Raw genomic sequence first — 20,439 nt, forward strand, 5'->3', positions numbered from 1 at the left:
CACTCTAGCCCTAGGACTGTGGTGCACTGTGGGAAAACGCTACTGCCCACCCTGTTTCCAAACTGTGGCGGGGCTATTGATAGGCCTCAGGTGCCCGTAAAGAACACACAAGTACATAATCCGCTCCCTTGGTGACTATCTCAGTCAAATGACGGCAGTTTGAGAAGGCTTTATACTGACCTACCATCTAATCTGATAATTGGGCTCCCCAGGCTGAGTCCCATGGCAGGACAATGACCATGTGCACCTGCTCTGAGGATAATTAGCACATCAGTCTCTAGGGCTGTCAAATGATAATGAAACTTTGCAATTCTTAATTTTTAAACTGGGCTGTTCAATGAAGGTGTTTTTGGTTGGTTGGTTTTTATTTGTTTTTGTCTGTTTTGAAGTTTGACCATAAAATGAAGGTATCAGAGAAAAGACACCCACCCAGCCTGGCTGGTGTCAGCTGCAGAGGGTGAAATGTATCACTCAGGCCTGGGGTGTAGTGTGCTCCAGCACCCTCGGGATCCCTTAGCCCTGCCCTTGCTGCAGCTCAGGAAGCAGGGATATGGGATCCCTGGGAGGTTGTGAAGAAGTTTTGGGGCTGGCTGTCACTCACTGCCCTCACAATGCAGGATGCCCCCACAGCCCCAGGGAGGGCAGGGTGGGCCTGAGAGCAAGGGGCAGCAAGCAGAGAGGGACCAATGCAGCTGCCCTGCAGGGAAGGGAAGCAGCAGAGCTCCCAGCTCAGCATGGCTGGGGAAGGGGATGCTGCTCCTGCCTGTCAGCTTTTGCTCCCTGCTCCAGACAAGCTCCGCCCACAGGGTTACCATACATCCAGGTTTTCCTGGACATGAGCTCTTTTTTTGGTCCTCCAATTTCTGTCCGGGCAGATTTTTGAAATATGAACAAATGTCCGTCACTTTTCCTTGCTCGTCTTTTTTCCAACATCAGTTTTGGTAGAACTGCAATTCCTGGCAAGCCTTAATAGCAGTGTGCGTGTTCACTGGTTTGTTACCCTTACTTCTGCACTGCTGCTGCTGGGGGTGTTGCCTTCAGAGCAGCTGGAGCGTGGCAATTGCTGGCCGGCCGCCAGCTCTGAAGGCAACACCCTAGCCGGGAGCAGCGCAGAAGGAAGGGTGGCATGGTACTGACTGTTGAATCGCTGAATGGGATCCTGCTTGTACAGTACAACTTCAGGCACACATCTTCCATGGCTACTTGATGAGCAGTCAACCACTGCTGAGCAAGATATGCTCTTCAAAGAAATGTGCATGGGCCCAAGAAGTGCAGTAGGAAAGGGCTGACTATATGTAAAAAGGTACATTTAAATTTGATTTACATTTATTTTTGAGGCCATTATACTTGTTTATAAATGTTAGATAGTCAAAGTGGAAAGAAACTGTACAGTAGAAACTGTGTCCCTCCCCGCGCCCCCCCCCCCAGTCCCATCCCCCACAGCTACCTCTCCTCCTGGCAAGAAGAAAAGGAGGACTTGTGGTACCTTAGAGACTAACCAATTTATTTGAGCATAAGCTTTTGTGAGCTACAGCTCACTTCATCGGATGCATTCAGTGGAAAATACAGTGGGGAGATTTATATACATAGAGAACATGAAACAATGGGTGTTACCATACACACTGTAACGAGAGTGATAAGGTGAGCTATTACCAGTAGGAGAGCGGCGGGGTGGGGGGTAAACCTTCTGTAGTGATAATCAAGGTTGGCCATTTCCAGCAGTTGACAAGAACGTCTGAGGAAAAGTGGGGGGTGGGGGTGGGCAGTGTCCTCTGTGTGGTGTTGTATCAACCAGGCAAGATACTAACAAGCTTCAACAGGACTTTATTTTCAAAGTGGAAACCTCTTTACCAAGCTGCTGCTGCACCCTCTGTAGCTTTCTCCCAGCCTCTCAACTCCTCCCGCCTCCTTCCTGTTTCCTGTCCTTTCAGACTCCCAACAGCCAGTGCTCCCAATTCTAATAATTACAAGCAACATCTAAACACCACATTCCCTCCTCTCTTAAGAAACTCTCCCACTTAAAATAAACATTATTGTTCTAACCACAGGAACAAATATGAAACAAGACACTATACTGTTGGCAGAAATATTGCATTGAAAACACGTAGATACTACATAACATAGTCTCTAGTCCAGACAGGTGGTCGTCTGGGTCTGACAGGCCGTCTCTCAAGCCCTGGTTCCAGTGCAATGTCTTGTTGTGTTGGTACTACGGTGAAGTCATCCAGTGCAGACTGGGTGTTGGCATAATCTCCTCTTGGTGCATAGGCAGGTGCAAGATAAGAAGCATTCCATACCCGCCCCTTTATCTCTCTGATTTTAAGAGGAGCTGTGAATATATGGTCCCCTTTGCATAAAATTCCAGGTTTTCGTATTCTAACGAAGGAACCACACTCAAACTTTGGTTTCTTAGCACCCCACTGCTTCTCTGTGAAAGCCTTAGACTTTGCTTGGTTCTGTTCAACGGTTTTTCTCACATCATCCTCGGTTGGGGCCTCAGGTCGTGCCTTTAACAATCCCAGCAATGTTCAGTTTAGTATTCATCTGTTTCCCATGCAGTAACTCTGTGGGTGATCTTTGCGTTGTGGCATGTTGTGTAGCCCAGTATGCTTGCAAGAAATCAGTAGAGAAGGGTATCCACAATTGCCCTTCCAGTTTAGCCGTTTGCAAACTCTTTCAAACTTCTGTTAAACTGTTTGATTTCCTCATTGGCTTGAGGGTAATATAGGGATGACCTTCTGTGTAAAATCTTCCTCTGTGCTAGAAAAGTTTCAAACTCCAGGGAAAATAATTGACTACAATTATCTGAAACCAGTTCTTTGGGGTTACCTTCCCTGCTAAAAACTGAAGAGAGGAACTTAATTACTGTAGCAGAAGAGATTTGCGATGTAAACATTACCTCAGGCCATTTACTGAAATAGTCTATTAAAGTGGTGGCATAACGGCAGTCAATTGGAGCAGTATCAAAGGGTCCAACAATGTCAATCACCACTTTTTCCCATGCAGATTCAGGAAGAGGAACAGGCTGTAATGGAGGGGTACATGTCACTGCTGTCTTCACATGCATTTGGCAAGTGACACAGGATTTTATGAGTGCTTCAGTTTGAGAGTCCATCCCTGGCCACCAATACAGATCCCATAGTCATTTGGTTCTGACAATTCCTCGATGAGTATCGTGTGCCAGGTGTATGAGTTTTGACTGTAATTCTTCTGGCACAAGGAGCCGGTGTGTACCTCATAGCAAAAGGCCATCAAACAAAGTTCATCCCAAACCCTAAAATAAGGCAGCAAAACTGGGTCAAGGTTTTTAGGGTGACTGGACCATCTCTTTGTCAGAAATTCCCGTAGTTTTTTGTCGAATTGGACACGCTGAACAAGCAGCTTGAAATTGTTCTCTTGTAACTGCAGTGAGAGCACTTGTAATAAGCGCAACCACTACATCCTCATCCTCCGGTGGACCATCTGGTGAAGGCGAAGGCAGGCGAGAAAGGCAATCAGCGACCACATTTTGGTTTCCAGGCTTATATTCCAGCTCATAATTGAAAGAGGGTAGTCTTGCAGACCATCGAGCAATATGGTATCCTGCTCTTCCCAGTCCTTTTGTGGTGAGCAACGTCGTCAAAGGGCTGTGATCTGTGCACAACTTGAACGTGCGGCCCCACAGGTAAGTTCTCCATTTTTCAGTAGCCCAGACACAAGCAAGTGCTGCTTTTTCGACTGTCGAATATTTTCTCTCAGCATTACTTAATGTCCTTGAAGCAAATGCAGCAGTCCTCTCTGTGTTGTCCTCGTGCAGTTGTGTGAGAACTGCCCCAAGTCCATAATCAGAAGCATCAGTAGTTACAATTGTGGGCAATGCAGGACTGAATAGTGCAAGTTCTGGACTATGGACAATCAAGTCTTTCACTGTTTTGAAACTAGCTTGTGCATCCGTTGTCCACACTAAGATTGAACTTCCCTGTAGTAATTCTTGTAACGATTGAATGACAGAAGCATAATTGGGAATGAATTTTGCATACCAGGAGGTAAGACCCAAGAAGGAATGTAAGGTTTGCAAATCTGTTGGAGGAGGAGCATTTGAAATTGCCAGGATATGATCTGGATAGGCTTTAGGCCAGCCTGTGAAATTGTATGCCCCAGAAAGAGTTCAGTTTGTCTAAATTTGCATTTGGATCTATTTAAACTGGAGGCCTGCTGAGCTGATGCAGTTTAGTACAGACTGCAGGCTATTGTCATGCTCCTCAGAAGTATTTCCAAACACGATAATATCATCCAGATAGCACTGAACTCCACGTTGATTCTTCAGTATCAATGACATGATTTTTTTGAAAGGCACTTGGGGCAGATGCGAGACGGTATGGAACACGTTTTAAAATGAAATAGTACCACAAGATTGCTTTGCTGAGGAAGATCAAGTCATCCATTAACTACCCTGAGATTTAAAGCAGCCAATAAATCTCTGCCAAGGATAGGCGTGACCTTCTGGACAATGTAGAACTCTGCAGTTACACAGCAATCACCAAAAGTAACTATTACTGGCAGGCAGCCACGTACTGGAATATGGTTTTTCAAGTAGCACACCAAGTGAAGTTTGGGTTCAGTAAGAGGTACGTCTTTAAAGTAATGCAAATAGATGGAATCAGGTAGTATAGATACGGCTGAGGCAGTGTCCAACATTAGCTGAATAGAGTGTGGTTTGCCTGAGGGTGTGGCAGAAACGTTTACCGTGCACTTTATCTGTTCTGGAATACGTGCAGTAGTGATTTTGCCCACGCTCAGCACAGTAACATCTGGTATTGTAACTGCATGCACCTGTTGATTGAACTGGCTACTGCGATATACTTTAGCAAAATGTCCAGTCTTTTTGCAATGATTGCACTGAGTTATTTTTGCTGGACATCCTGTGTAGCTTGCAAGGTGGTGTGGGGATCCACTGCGAAAACATGCTTTTACTGTATTTTGATTTGCTGATTCGTTAGTTTTCCTCTTGCAATTGTGTGTCTGCAGTGGTAGTGAACTTTCCTGCAAAGGAGTCACAGCCTGGACTGTGCCTCCTGTATCCATGCTCATTATTTTGGCTTCAGCTGTAGCTGACTCAATCTGAGTAGCAATGGTTATTGCTTCTTCTACTGTAAGTTGTGGTTCTAGATGTAAGCGTTCTCTTACATGAAGCATGGTGGTTTTCTCAATGAGCTGGTCTCTAATCATCTTATCTGCCATATTCCAAAAGTCACAAATTACAATCAGACTCGTCAAGGAAGCAATATACTGCATTATAGTTTCCCCTGGTTTCTGCTCATGCTGGCGAAATCTGTAGCGATTAGCTACTACAACTTTTGGTACAAAAAAGTTCTTTAATGCAGTGAGTGCAGTCTCATATTTATCATCTGCAAGGGGAAAAGTGTAAGAAATATGTTGCCCTTCTGTTCCAATGCAGTGGATTAGCAGAGCACGCTTTCTTCAGAAATCTCTGTAGCACTGATTGCAAACAGATAAGTCTCAAACATATGGATCCAGGTAGTAAAAGCAATTGGAGGCTCACCTGGGCTTTGCAGAAAGGGTGCAGGTGGGTTCAGAGGCAGAAGATCCATCCTTGTCGCCAAACTGTTGTAGCAATCAGGCAAGTTACTAACAAGCTTCAACAGGACTTTATTTTCAAAGTGGAAATCTCTTTACCAAGCTGCTGCTGCACCCTCTGTAGCTTTCTCCAGCCTCTCAACTCCTCCCCCTCCTTCCTGTTTCCTGTCCTTTCAGACTCCCAACAGCCTGTGCTCCCAGTTCTAATGATTACAAGCAACATCTAAACACCCCGTGTGGGAACTTGAAATATGGGAACCCTTCCCAGCAGTGGGGAGGAGCTGGAGCAAGAGCTGCCACAGGCACCATGCTCAGCCAGGCAGCAATGGCACTTCCAGCCCCTGCTTGCGGCCTGTAGTGCTGCTCCTCTGCTTCTGGGAACTCTGGGATACGTTTGGAGGACTTCTGGGACCTGAGTCAAGCTGGGTCTTCGTCCACACAGGAAAGCAACAGGGCTCAGACCCTAGGTCCCAGATTAACACAGGCTCAGACCCTCCAGCTCTGCACGGTCCTAGGGCCCTGGGCCTGAGCCCTAAGTTAGCACAATGGGAGTGTGGACGCAAGTGGGGGTTAGGCTTGACCCTGGGCTTACATAGCTGTAGCCATATCCTATGAGGCTTTTATAAAAAGAAAGCTGAGGTTCTCATATAATCACTTGATTTCAACACCTGGCTCTCTAAGACAAACACCGAATATCATGAGCACTGGCAACACTTTGTAACCTGCAAGCAAAAGCCAAGTTGCTGTAGGAAGACGTCTTGACGACTGGTGAGGAGGCTGCTTTCCCTCTGCATGGGGCCTGGCCCGTTGGGGAAGTAATACTGAGCACTACCCAAATGCGCTTCTAGTGTGAAAAGTAACTTTATAAAATCTGCCTTGTGGGCCTGCCGGCTCAGCGCTACGGCTGGGCTTTTACACATGTTGAGCCTGGCCATGTGATCTGGGCTGATCCTGTGCTGCCGGTCTTCCCATCCCCCAAATGCTCAAGAGTGATGAGCTATTCCCCTCAAAGCATAACATTTTGAAAGTCTATATAGTATTCTGGCCTGTCTTTCCCCCTGCCCACCATCAACAGAAGATATTACCTCACCCACCTGGTCTCTCGAACCCCCCAGGGGTGGCAGTTACGCTGTTGCCAGCTCCCCCGCCTGTACAGCATGAGGTGATTCTGGCCCTGCTACAGAAGCGCTCGGGGCTGCTGATGGAGCAGAGCTGCCACCTTCTCCCCAGGCCCCAACAGTCTAATTAGCTAACTGTGTGTTGCCCCCCACAGCCCAGCTATTAATTTCACACCCCCAGCCCCACATCTGCCTGCTCCTCTAGTCCCTCATATTGACTCTTTCTGAAGCTCCAAGGGCTCTTCACCCCTCTCCTAGGCCCCAAGGGGGTGCGGGCAGCTGGAGTGGAGTTCTCGTCCTTCCCAAGCCTGGTGGTGGGAGGAAGCAGAGCATTGACCTGCTGTGGGCAGTCCAGGTTCGGTTCCCGGTTCTGCCACAGCCTTCCCGTGTGTGATGAGCCTGAGTGGGTCACTTAATCTCTTTGTGCTTCAGTTCCCCGTCTGTGACATGGGGATGATGGCTCGGCCTAGCTCAGAGGGATGTGGGGAGGATGAATACATCACACGCAGTGCTCAAATACTAGGGTGATGGGAGCTAGGTAAGTACTGTAGCTAGGGTAAGCACTTTTGAAGTGCGAAAAACCTGGCAGCCGCCCGGCCCTAAGGCAAGCCCACTACAACCCCAACCACACAGCAACTCCACAAACCTCCCCCCTTTCAACACACATGGTGCATTCAGAGGTGGATTAAGCTTTTAGGGGGCCCTGGGCCAAAGCAAGTGGGGGGCCCTCCCCACCCCTTCTTCCTGTAGTCTTTCCTCCCCTCCCCCCTGTCACATACACCCCCCATGCTCCTGCCAGGGAGTGGCACTGGGGGGCTTGCTCTGCTCGCCCGGTGCTCCTGCCCATTGTTCACAGGAAGGGGCAGCGGAGACACCCTGAGCTCCTGGGATCTTTCGGCTCCTTCTCCCGTCCTGAGAGCATGGTGCCACTGTTCCTTCCCTGCCCTGCCCTCCTCTCAGCCAAGTGTTGGCAGTTTTGGTTGGATGTATTCCTGGAGGTTTCATCACACGACCATAATCTTTTAATTCCTGGAGACTCCAGGGGAATCCTGGAAGGTTGGCAGCCCTATCTCATCCCCTGAGGGGAGGGGGGAAGAGCTCTGTCAGCCTCCTGCAGCAGCTCTGAGTGGCTGCTCTCCCCCAGGAGACAGGGCCGTGGGGCAGGCAGCCAATCAGAGGAGGGTTCCCCCTTCTGCCTCCGCCCAGCAAGGTTGACACTTGCATGAGGGGCTCCAGCTTCTCCCCTCAGCGGGCAACCAGCTCCAGCGGGGCCAAGCCCCACCCCCAGGGGTGGGGTGGCCACTCTATGCCCTGCAGCCAACAAAGGGTGCTGGTGGGGGTGGGGGGAACGCTGGTGAAGGCGCCCTCCAATGACGACATCATGCAGTGCCCGATTTGAACGAGGCCCCGAGTGGCCTGTGGGCTCCCTGGTAAGGGGGAGGGTGGGGGGAGAAGGGAGGCCATGGACAGGAAATAGATGGGGATGGGGGGAGCATATGTCAATGTGGCAGCTGTGTGTGACTTCGATGCTGTCACAATGAATTAGCAGCACTCACAGAAAACCTTCCTCCTCTCGCCTCTAAACGCTCCCAGGGCACTGTTATTTAAACATCGCTTTTGACCAAATCTGGGCTTTTTTTAAAGAAAGAAAAAGTAAAATGCAGAGAACTTTTTGCCCAAAGTAAACCGATCAAGTGCAGGTCTTGTCCCAGAGCAGCCTGCGTAAAAAACGGCTTGAGAAGCAGTTGGTCATTGCTAGAGACAGCTACTCTGCACAGTATTTCTAAGGATCCCTAACTCCACCTGCTAGCCCCACACAAGGGTCTCTTCATTCTCCTTGTTGCTTGATGTTGTGAAGGTCAAAAGCATAACAGGGTGCAGAAAAGAATGAGCTACCTTCTTGGGGGATGGGTCCATAAATGGCTATTAGCCAGGATGGGCAGGGATACAACCCCGTGCTCTGGGTGTCTCTAAACCTCTGACTGCCAGAAGTTGGGTGTGGAGGACAAGGGATGGATCACTCGATAATTGCCCTGTCAGGAGGCAAGATACGGGGCTAGATGGACCATTGCTCTGACCCGATATGGCCTTTCTTATGTGGGACTTGATGCAATCACAAAATGGCAGGAGAGTACCCATGATCAAGACTGCTTGGGTGGCACGCTGGTGAGCTGCGCTACCAGGAAATGTTAATATGGAAGGTTTCATGGGCTAGCAAACTAGCTCACTAAGGCTGAAACGCTGGGGCAGTTGGCATTTTTCTATGGTCTATTTCCAGCTGGATGTCTTGGCCTAACCTACTTAGACTGTGGTGACCCTGATATTGCAAAGCCATCAGTGTCCCCATTGCTGATCACTTAGCTGTGCTAGGGCTTATTTTCATTCCAGAATGTACCTATGTTTAGTGTCTGACTGGATGTGTTACTCCAGTGGGAGGAACTTGTTTGCTTACTCCCAGCCATCCTGAACTAAACTGTTTCAAAACAAAGCTCCAGCTCTCTGTCTGTCTTGCTTTCTTAAGGGATATTGGTATGAAGTTGAGAAAGGGAAAATTTAGGCTGAACACCTGGCAAAACATCATGACAGTGAGATCTTTTCTACTGTGGAATCCCAAAGAGAGGGGTTGAAGCTTCGTTGCTTGGGGTATTTAAAAATTGGCACAGCCCCAGAGAATATTGTAGGGCACAATCTTGCAGTGTCCAAGGGGAAGTGGATTAGATGTGATATAAAAGGTCTTTTCCATCTGAAACATCTCATATGCTTAAGTCTTGCTCCAGTTTGAGGCTGTCAAGGTTCCTTCCCCACTCTGAACTCTAGGGTACAGATGTGGGGACCTGCATGAAAACCTCCTAAGCTTACTTTTACCAGCTTAGGTTAAAACTTCCCCAAGGTACAAATTAATTTTACCCTTTACCCTTGGAATTTCCACTGCCACTACCAAACTTTAACTGGATTTACTGGGAAAAGTAGTTTGGACACGTCTTTCCCCCCCAAATCCTCCCAACCCTTGCACCCCACTTCCTGGGGAAGGTTTGGTAAAAATCCTCACCAATTTGCATAGGTGACCACAGACCCAAACCCTTTGATCTTAGAACAATGAAAAAGCATTCAGTTTTCTTACAAGAAGACTTTTAATAGAAGTAAAGGAATCACCTCTGTAAAATCAGGATGGTAGATAGATTCAAAACATAGAGAGTCCCTCTAGGCAAAACCTTAAGTTACAAAAAAAGACACACAGACAAGAATAGTCATTCTATTCAGCACAGTTCTTTTCTCAGCCATTTAAAGAAATCATAATCTAACACATACCTAGCTAGATTACTTACTAAAAATTCTAAGACTCCATTCCTGTTCTGTCCCCGGCAAAAGCAGCATACAGACAGGCACAGACCCTTTGTTTTTCTCCCTCCTTCCAGCTTTTGAAAGTATCTTGTCTCCTCATTGGTCATTTTGGTCAGGTGCCAGCGAGGTTACCTTTAGCTTCTTAACCCTTTACAGGTGAGAGGATTTTTCCTCTGGCCAGGAGGGATTTTAAAGGGGTTTACCCTTCCCTTTATATTTATGACAGAGGCCTAGTACTTTGGGAACTCCCTTAGTGAAACTTGGTTTTCCCCATTACTTAAATAAAGTTTTGTTATCATCCTCACTCAGCATTGGTCCATGCCTGCTCAGAATCCATGTGGCCCTGACTGATACTGCTTTCTAACAAGATCTGAGTGGAAGGCCCAGGACGCCGCCCCATTGCAAGAGTGTGATCCATACAGATAATTCACTCAAAGAGCTACAGTTAGTACTGAGCAGACTCTATTTTAGAAACAAAGTCTAAGTATTTCCCAGGAAGGGTACTCATGAGGAATCTGCTGCATGGTGCTGCCTCACTCCCTGGTTAGGGGTTTGAGAGAGCCATTTGTTCAAATAGCCAAACAAATGAATCGATTTCCCTGTTCCCTTGCCACTTCTCTCTGATGCCCATGTCTCCTGGGACAGACTTGCTCATAAACTCGGGGGAAGTACTTTTGTGGGAGTTTGTTTTTATCATTCTGGCAGCACATCCCTGTTATGTACCCCGCTGCTTTGATCAGTCCAGGTGCCTTTGTGGTTTGGTTCTCTTTCCCTCCTTCTTAAGTGTTTGCTCCCTCTCCAGTTTTATTTTCAGCTACAAATGGGATGAGGGTTGAAGCAGCCATAGGGAGGCCAGATTGGAGCTCAGGTGCGCTTTTTTAGTTTAGCTGGTCAAAAAAGCCTCTGGAAATCCTGCATTTGGCTTGGAGATCAAGGTTCACGGCTTGAAGATTGATGGAGGCTTCACCGCACCGCTGTAACAAACTGCTGTACAGCCCACCCAGAAGTGCTCATTGCGGGTCCCTAGATTATATTCTCTTCCATTTCTCTGTTCTCTTCCCACTCTCTCTACAGAGCTCTCTCTCTCCCCTGCTTTCTTTCCCTTCTCTACCCCACTCTCTCTATTTTTCTCTACCCTCCCACAACCCTCTTTTATTCTCTCCCCCTTTAGAGTGCTCTCCGTCCCTCCCTCGCGTATTTTGTAACAACAAGTTGGTGTATTTGCCTCTGACTTGTTGATCCTGACACAAGGCCAGGGACAAGTAAGCACCTGCTGCCCATGCTGCTTTGCTGCTTCTGGCCAAACCCGACACTTTCACTTTCCAGCAGGAGCTGCTGACACTCCTTGTGCTTACCTGACTTTTACTGCCTGTGTCAGAGGCTTTCCCTTTGTTGTACACAGTATTTCCTGGCTGTCCTTCAGCAACACTGTGATTCCAAAATAGGCATGTCAAAATCCACTGGAATCCCCCATGGGCCGGTACACCACAGTCTGCCATTAGCTGCTGGGGTCAGCTCTTGCACCGCCCCCTGGCTTTTTTGTTTTCCAGTGGAATTAACTAAAGTTAAGCAAATAAAGCAGCAAAACCTACTGGTTAGAGCAGGGGTCTGGGAGTCAGGAATTCCTGCGTTCTCATCCTAGCTTTGACACTTCCTCAGGCAAGTCGCTTCTCCTTTCTTAGTCTTCGTTCCCTATCTGTAAAAGGAGGGTAATAATCCTAATGATGATTTATTATTTGCACTGCAGTAGCACCTAGAGGCTGCCAAAGAAAGGTCAGGCCCCCACTGTGCTAGGTGCTGTGCATGCATGTGACAAAAAGAGGGTCCTTGGCCCAAACTGCTTATACTCGCCTTCCTCATGGGGTGAGAATTAAATTCCTCTTTGTGAAGTGCTTTCGAACCATCAAGTGCTGTGTGTTATTGTTTAATGTGAAATGACTGGGACCAGATCCCTTGATGCCTGTTTGTCCAATAGCTGCTATAGCACCAGACAGCTGGTGGGCATGGGAAAACGGGAATCTGAAATCCACCACACACATACAAGCCTTGTGGGTGTATGAGGTGAAGAAAAATGACTACGGTGTCCTCATACCTTCCTGGATTTGAAATCTCTAACTAGGAACAGAGAGGGTGGAGAGGGGCAATAAGGACACACTTTTTTAAATTGAGTCTGAATATTTAAAATGTTCCTTACCCTCCCTCATTCCCTGTGCTCTGCCAGTGTGTCCTGTCCCGCCTCTCCTTACATCTTCTTCCATTCTATCCCTGGTTCCTGCAGTGCCCTCCTTAGCCCACTGTTCCACATTCCCTTCTCTCTGCACCTTAAATCTGACTTCTCCTGCAAAGCTCACAACGTTGCTAATCCTTTGGGCCATCACCTTAAAGAAGGGCCCCAAAAGGAGTAGGAGAATGAGTGGCGGGAAGGTTGGGAGACTAATGCTTTAAGTAAACGGACAATAGAAAATACTCTGGGAGATCCAGAAGCAGGTTTGATTTTTAGACTATCAGCTCCTCGAGGCAGGAACCATATTTTCTGTTGGGTCTTGTACAGCACCAAGCACATTACCATCATTTGGCTAATAATGAACAATAATAAGTGTATTGTGGTAGTGTCAGGACAGGAGCCCCATTGCGTTTGGCACTGTACAAGTAATAACACACAAAAGAGGGCTGGGAGAACACAGAGTGGAGAAGGCCCAGACCTTCAAAGGTGTTTAAGCTCCTAACTTCCGCTGAAATCAGTGGAAGTTTAGGAGCCTAAATACCTTTGTGGATCTGGGCCAAAATAACTATTTTGCTAAACAGTGAGCCCATTCTTCCTAACCAGGGACAGTTTGCAGCACGTCTCTACAGGGCTCTGCCACTCTCCCCCAGGATGACATACCCTTTTTTTAAAAGCCACCAACTCTTATCAGATCAATAAGGCCCAATCAATGGTTTTCCCTTCTAACGATGTGTTGGGTTTGTTATCTGGGCAGCTGGCAGCTAATAAGAGGAAGCTTTATATCTGTTTATTGTAAAGAAGGCGAAGCAAACTGCAGGCTGGGGACAGGCGGTGCGACGTTTACTGTCAATACAGCAGGAAAGAGAGAGGAAATATAAGGAGCAGAGGCCGTGGACTGCAACCCAAATGAGTGATTTGAACGTAAACCTAGCAGTACAGCTACAGAAGGAAAGTGGGTGGATTGACCTCGACAAGGGAGTGTTTCTCTGTGTTTTGAAAGGGTTTATACACGATCTAGTTATAAGAGTTAGAAAACAGGGAAGTGTTTGTGGCAATCAGCAAATAATGCTGGGCAAGAGAGCTCTGAATCCCCAACAAAGTCTGAAAGGTGCTTCGAATTCAGACCAAAGGCAAAGCAGTGTCTGGGATATTTTTTATATATGTTAAGAATCACCATTTGAAAATAATAATAATAATTAATAAAACCAGAGCTTGAAAAAGATAATTGGACATGTTTTTTCCTAGTAAGTTGAAACAAACTGTAACACAAAATGGAAAAAACAAGCAAACCTCCCAGCTTGTCTCCCCTCTTCTCCATCCACAGAGGAATTAGGTGTCTTGGGTTTGCAAGGCAAGGAAGGCTGCAGACCAAAAGCTGGAAGTGGTTCTCAAACACCCAGAACCAAGCAAGAGAATAACATTAAATTTTGGAGCACAAGGAAGAACTCCTACCATGAAACCATTCACTGAAGAAGATGTGGAATTTTACATCCAGAATAAGGTAAGTCTTTGTGTGTATGTCTCTTCTCTGTCTCTACAAGTAGGGATGGTCTTGAAAAGTTCAGAAATCAAGGGTTGGATGCTTGTCTGAGTCTTGAGTCTTGGGACAAAATGGGTCTTAAGTATCATGATAAGATTTCTAGTGACATTTCCAATGCTTCCCTTTCAGAACCTTAGCAAAGGATTTGGTTTGGTGGCCTCTTAGCTTTTCCCTACATGGTCATCCTGTCCCTCTTCAGAACCAGTTTGTGTTTTGGGCTCTGTCCTCCAAACTTGGAATTTCAAATGTGGTTACAGCTGGAGTTGTTTGTGTTTAGAACTAGGAGAGATTCTAGGGTTCATCTTTATCGAGCCAAAGACCCAGATTTGGTAGAAGCAGGACCAAAAATATAGCAGCAAGTTTGTCTCTAGGAAAGATAATGCATGTGTTTAATAATTAGGAAGAGGTGGATAATACTAGAATACTAATCCTTTTCCTAAACTTTGGATGCTTATCTAAACAAGCCATCTAACCTTTTTAAGAGAGCTAGGCAGGAACCAGGTTTCAATTTCATGGGAACTGCTCCGATTTTGAATTTTTTCTTTTCTATTCTGAAATGGACCAAAACCAAAAAAAAAATTGAAATTGTCTGCACAAAGAGAAATCATGTCAGGTCGACTAAAATGTTTTGTTACAATTTCAACTTATGTTTTATATTTATTAAATACCAAAATTGAACAAAAAGTAATATTAAACAGAAAATCAAGGCTTCTGTTTCAAAAAGGTGGAAATGTTTTGCCCTTATCAGAACTTTGTTCATTTTTTCTAAACTCAAGATCACTGACATCAACACGTTTTTGCAAAATGTTTCACTTTTGACAAATTGGTATTTTCCAATGGAAAAATGTTCCATCCGAAAATTTCCAGCCAACTCTGCCCATTAGTACTTCTCGCTGTAAAGATTTCTGTTGCAGGGTGACACAGGAACCGGAGGGCATGGTTGTGCATAGAGAGATTTGTGGTAGTGTGCTGCCTCATTTGCAGTGGTACCGAGCACCAGAAGTAGCGTTTAAATGGGGCCCGGAGCCACCAGAATTTTAGGTTCCACCAGAAGCTTCCCATCCCTCAGAGAGCGACTCTCTTCCAGCATCCGCCTAAGTGAGAAAGACAAGGTTCCAGTTATTAATCATTATTATTTTGTATTAAAGCATGTCACTTTACAGCCTGTTTGTTAAAACTTATAATCATATAATGAACCAGCACAGATACCATGTAATAATTTATGCATGTTAACTTGAACGGTTTTTTACAACTGTGTCTATTAAGTGTATGGATTTTTCTATCCACTCCTCGGTCATTGATCTTCCTCCCAAGGGAGGCAGGGCAGCAGCCAGCCACCAGCCTGCCTGTAAGCTACTGCCTGCTTTTTTTTCTGAATCAGTGTTGTTAACCCACTCCTGTAGCAATGAAAAAATCCAAATATGTACTGGATGGAGATGGAGTGACGAATTAGACCTGACCTACATTTGGCTCCAGATCCCAAACCAAACCCATTTTTGATATTCAAAATATTAATACTTTGGTGTTCAGTTTTTAACATTTGCTTTGACACGTCCAAAGCTGGGATCTGGAAAGGGAAACACCAGTATATGGCAAAAGAGGCTGTTCAGCACAGTGTTTATAACTGTGATGGGAAGTGGCAAACATCAGAGATCTCATGGGAAAGCCACTTCTCCCAAGACCTCCATCCTGTTTCTGCAGACCTAAGATATTCTGGGGCCTGAGGTTCATCTATTACTAGATGTAGTGGTAACCACCATGGCAATGGTGAGTTTTCAGAGACACAGTACTCTAATGAAGAGTGAATCAGTGGCAACTAAGGTGCAGAGGTCAGAGGAAGTGACTGGGAGTAGACCTGGCTTTTATTCTTGTTTCTGCCAGTGACTTACTGTGTGGCCTAAGGGCAAATCACTTCCCCTCACTGAGCCTCAGTGCTGTTATTTCAAAATGTTGCGATTTCAGATCTGCAAATAGTTTGGTTGGGATTTTGGTTGCAGGTTCTGGTGGGTTTCATTTTCTCCCAATTAGTTTTGCTAACGCTGGCTGTTGAGTTTCTGCTGGGTTTCTTCCTCACTGCCTCTATCCTCATCATATAAGATCAGGCACTGGGATGAACGGAGGTGCATTGAACAGTCCTCACTCATCATCCTGCATAGCGATCCCTGGATGGAGGAGTAATTAGGCATATGTTAATTAACTTACTTAGTAGTAGCAATGAACTAGCCTCAGAATGGTTTGGTGTGGATAAGCCTGCATCCCATATTGACAAATGTGTGAGGAGCATGTGTGGAACATGCCAGTGTCCTTCACTAGGCATGGTCTTGTATATTCCTTCAATTAAACCCTAAATAATTGACTCATGCCTGTATCTTGTATCATCCCTGTATGAGCCTTGCACTTGTGCTGGTGTGGGACAGTTCATGCTGGTTCTTATTTATCTGGTTTGCCCATCCTGCACCTCAGTTCATCCTCCACCTCCTCCGTTCCACTAAAACTCGTGATAATCAATATTTTGCTGATACTGCTTGACTGGAGGGAGGGTACAGCAAGGCATGAACTTCTCGTGAGAGCTTGTGGTTACCGCTGAGATCAGCACAGAGGAGGAACTTCAGCACCCTTTAGGAATGGAATTGCTCCTATGCTTCACACATATAGGGCCACTGAACCAAATTCAGACCAGTCAGTTGAGTTGCATCAGCCTATGCCAGGAATGAATTTGAGTCAGTGTTTTCTGTCACAATGGGCTTGACCCAGCAGAGAATACCTGAGCCACACAAGCTCCTAGGAGGCTACAGTTCCTGGATCAGTGACTGGCTAGCCTACACAAAGGAAAAGCTGCATAGTCTTGGGCCAAAACCAAAATCGGCCAAAGAATGAGAGTGTACCCAGGTGTCGGAGATTCCAAAATAATGAATTCTCTACCTACCCTTCCATGCTGCAGTACACTCCTGAATGGCCTCATCTGCTTTAGAGCCTCCAGCCAGAGCTCCATTATTACCAGATGGAGTAAGCTGGCAATTATCAAGAGGAGAACTCTAAACCTTTATTGCCCAGAGTTCTGTACACACACGCATGTGTTCACACACGTTTCAAGATGCCTCAGGTTTAGGTGATCTCTTGGCTGGAGACAGAAATTGTTTGCAGTCCACTATGATGTAAAGTGACTTGCTTGATGTCTACAGGTGGAACGGCGACACCACCTGGTGTCTAAGACAGTGGATGAGGTGCAGAAGATCATCCAACAGCTGACCGCAGAAATCAGCTACAGGGACGCGCGATTTCAGGCCATCTCCAACTCTGGTGTTCACAACGAGAATTTTAGGGTAAGGGCGAAGGGTTTAGTGTACTGTCTGGTGAGCTGCATGCAATGAGTTGGTGGTTCACCCCTGTTCATAGTGGGCAGGTGTCCATATCACAAACACACACCCATAGTTGGCACATTTCAGAGTAACAGCCGTGTTAGTCTGTATTCGCAAAAAGAAAAGGAGTACTTGTGGCACCTTAGAGACTAACCAATTTATTTGAGCATAAGCTTTCATGAGCTACAGCTCACTTCATCGGATGCATACTGTGGAAAACACAGAAGATGTTCTTATACATACAAACCATGAAAAAATGGGTGTTTACCACTACAAAAGGTTTTCTCTCCCCCCACCCCACTCTCCTGCTGGTAATAGCTTATCTAAAGTGATCACTCTCCTTACAATGTGTATGATAATCAAGTTGGGCCATTTCCGGCACAAATCCAGGTTTTCTCCCCACCCCGCCCACTCCCCCACAAACCCACTCTCCTGTTGGTGATAGCTTAGTTGGTGATAGCTATCACCAACAGGAGAATGGGTTTGTGGGGTGGGTGGGGAGAAAACCTGGATTTGTGCTGGAAATGGCCCAACTTGATTATCATACACATTGTAAGGAGAGTGATCACTTTAGATAAGCTATTACCAGCAGGAGAGTGGGGTGGGGGGAGAGAAAACCTTTTGTAGTGGTAAACACCCATTTTTCATGGTTTGTGTGTATAAGAACATCTTCTGTATTTTCCACAGTATGCATCCGATGAAGTGAGCTATAGCTCACGAAAGCTTATGCTCAAATAAATTGGTTAGTCTCTAAGGTGCCACAAGTACTCCTTTTCTAGCTGGCACATTGCCAGTAAAGATGACAGTCTCGGCAGAGAAGCCAAGGTCTGAAGGGACCGTGGTGACTGAATTCCCTTGTTACTGCTACAGGAGGATCTGGCAAGGCAAGATTAGAGAGTTGGTTAGTTTGCCTTGCTACTGCTGCCGTGTGTAACATGGATAACTAAGGGACTTCTGTCACCAGGGGAGGTTTCAGAGATTTTACTCATAAGCTGGAATTTCTCCATTTTCATCATGAGGGTGTAAGTTTGCTGGAGGGAAAAGTGAAACTTCCCCCTGGATTAGACTGTCAGATACCCACCAGAATAAGAATGTTCACTCTCAACTCTGCCAGTGTGAAGATTGGTTATTTCATGTGGCTCTTTAAGTCCAAAATAAATTAGTTTAATAATGAAAGAATAATAAATTTAAACAGACCCTTTCACCTGAAGGGCATTGTGTTGTTATAGTTATGCATTATAGACCCCATTACTGAAATGCAGTCACTTCTAGGGTGGAACAAAGCAACTGAATAAAACCACAGAGCAATCTTTGCAAGAGTTTGGGGCAGAAAGTTGAAAAAAATAAGTATATGTGATTGAAGCTTCAGTGGGTATTTGGGGAGGCAGAACATTATTACCCGAGTTGGCATTTGGCTATGCTCTGGGGCACGCAGTCTTAGTCATTCTTAGGCCATTTTTGAAATATGGCATCTCCAGCAGCACAGTACTACTGTATTGATCCACAAAGAGTGCCACACTCCAAACCACAAACACCACTTGGTGCATCATTCAGCTGGTCCCCATACTGACCTAGATGAATTCCGCTTAACATGCAAGATTGAGCAAGATCCCAGTCCAAGACGGAATGGCTGCTGAGGCCTGCAAAAAAAGCAAGATAATCTTTTTTGAGGGAATAATCAGGAATAATCTCTGCCCAAGTGAGACTCTGAAAACTTAACTATCTGTAAAGTGGCTAGTGTATTATCCATATTTAACTAAATCCAGTGCTAAAAATATGTATGTTATATTCAAGTTGGGGGACGGAAGGACTGTATCTGTTTGTTAACTATATTGTGTAGGAATGGAGTTGTAAAAGATGTATTTATAGGTAATGACAGTTAGCGCAGGGCACTAGCTACTCCTGCTTCCAAAACAAAGCCCATAAAGTTATTGCTGTGACTGCCTCTGGGAGAGTAATGTGGTGGAAAAGACATCAGAGCACATGCCAGTCTGTGTTTGATGCTGGGAGTGGACAATGGGATGGATCACTCAGTGATTGCCTGTTTTGTTCATTCTCTTTGAAGCACCTTCTACTGTTGGAAGACAGGATTTTGGACTAGATCAGATGGCCCATTGGTCTGACCTAGTATGGCCGTTCTTATGGTCCTTGCAGTAGAACTTTTGAGGTGTTGCTTTTAGGAACAGGAATCATTTTAATATTGTGGGATCCCAATTGTTGGGAAGATCCAGACATCCATGTTGTATTTTAGGCATTCCTAACTGTGTTCTTCCAGAAATAGAGCTGGGCAAGAAATTGTTTCCTTGTCTTGGGAAGATTTTTTCTGATTTCTCATCCTGAATCAGGACAAAAAGTCAACGTTTTGAAAATGTTCACAAACTAAATACCTGGGAGGGGGAAATCAATTTAGGTCAACTGAAATATTTTGTTTTGATAAAATATAAGATTTCTTTTGATTTTGACCTTTTTTATTTTAAAAACTATTTTTAGTATACATTAACTTAAACTCGGAAACGAAAAGTCCATGTTGAACCAAAAAAATGGAACTTTTTTCATTTCAACAATTTCAAAACTTTTTCAATTTGTCAAGAGGAGGAATTTGTCGAAACTGACCCTTTCCCTTTCACAAAAAGTTTTAGTTTTGACAAATTGGCATTTTTTTGACAGAAAATCATTTTGTTGAAGAATTTCTGATCAGCTCTACCCAGAAACTGTTTAGTGCAAGTATGTCAAAGGCTCTTGCCAAAGCCAATCTACCTGCTCCTGGTAGCCAGATGCTCCAGTGTGGACATGGTTTATTCTTCAGAAAAGGGCTTTATTTTCATCTCCCTGCCCAGTATTTGCACTGTTTATTTCCTATGCCTGCCAGTGGGAGTTCTTCAGAGATAGCAGCTATAACAGGCCCAAGAATGTGAATTTATATACAGGTCAGAATTTCAGAAAACAACAATTACAGGTAAGTAATACCTCTTACACCCAATGAAAAGGGAACATACCCCATGGTTGTCATCAGGAAATAGTACTCTAGTGGCAATATCTGTCCAGTTGGTAGATTACACAGGGAGAGATTTAATCAGGTCTCAAGCCTTTCACATATAGGTCACTGATTCAAATATTATTGCCTGTACAAAAGGAGTTTAGGGGGTCTCAATTCAGTTCCTGGCGGAGAGATTCCAGATTGCAAAACCACCATCACACAGTTGACACCATGTTGGTGGCCTCAACACAGATCCTACAGATTAAACAAGCTGTAGAGATGGGACTCCCCTCCTGCAGTAG

The 20,439-nt window shown here is 45.5% G+C and overlaps 2 protein-coding genes across 4 annotated transcripts in view; one reads left to right on the plus strand and one right to left on the minus strand.

Annotated features, from left to right (window-relative positions):
• The first annotated feature begins 1,351 nt into the window (after positions 1 to 1,351).
• MAB21L3 (mab-21 like 3) overlaps positions 1,352 to 20,439 on the plus strand; it is a 29,880-nt gene continuing 10,792 nt past the window's right edge. The window contains exons 1-3 of one of the 2 annotated variants that reach the window (XM_073309207.1): positions 1,352 to 3,664; positions 13,586 to 13,762; positions 16,984 to 17,124. In XM_073309207.1, the coding sequence (XP_073165308.1) occupies positions 13,715 to 13,762; positions 16,984 to 17,124 (189 nt within the window). In that variant the 5' untranslated portion in view covers positions 1,352 to 3,664; positions 13,586 to 13,714. Of the gene's footprint in view, positions 3,665 to 13,221; positions 13,763 to 16,983; positions 17,125 to 20,439 lie in introns of those variants that run through there. The other variant, XM_073309214.1, reaches the window with a different exon arrangement.
• Positions 1,462 to 10,396, minus strand: LOC140896986 (uncharacterized). 2 transcript variants are annotated; one of them, XM_073309228.1, is made up of 3 exons: positions 10,022 to 10,396; positions 5,543 to 5,604; positions 1,462 to 5,387 (listed from the first exon to the last, which is right to left on the minus strand). In XM_073309228.1, the coding sequence occupies exons 2-3, from the start codon at positions 5,589 to 5,591 to the stop codon at positions 4,417 to 4,419; spliced, it is 1,020 nt and encodes a 339-aa protein (XP_073165329.1). In that variant the 5' UTR covers positions 5,592 to 5,604; positions 10,022 to 10,396; the 3' UTR covers positions 1,462 to 4,416. The 2 variants fall into 2 exon arrangements, with proteins under 2 accessions (XP_073165329.1, XP_073165338.1); XM_073309237.1 differs by lacking the exon at positions 5,543 to 5,604.

The sequence above is a fragment of the Lepidochelys kempii genome, chromosome 1 (genome assembly GCF_965140265.1).
Source record: "Lepidochelys kempii isolate rLepKem1 chromosome 1, rLepKem1.hap2, whole genome shotgun sequence".
Taxonomy (NCBI): domain Eukaryota; kingdom Metazoa; phylum Chordata; order Testudines; family Cheloniidae; genus Lepidochelys; species Lepidochelys kempii.

What these genes read in the sequence shown, in the direction of transcription:
- LOC140896986 (XM_073309237.1), bottom strand. Translation starts at nt 10,070, where the DNA reads ATGCTGCTTTTGCCGGGGACAGAACAGGAATGGAGTCTTAGAATTTTT. An exon ending in ATGGAGTCTTAGAATTTTTA is followed by an intron (nt 5,388 to 10,021) that starts GTAAGTAATCTA and finishes TTCCCCTTGCAG; the next exon opens with ATGATAAATATGAGACTGCA.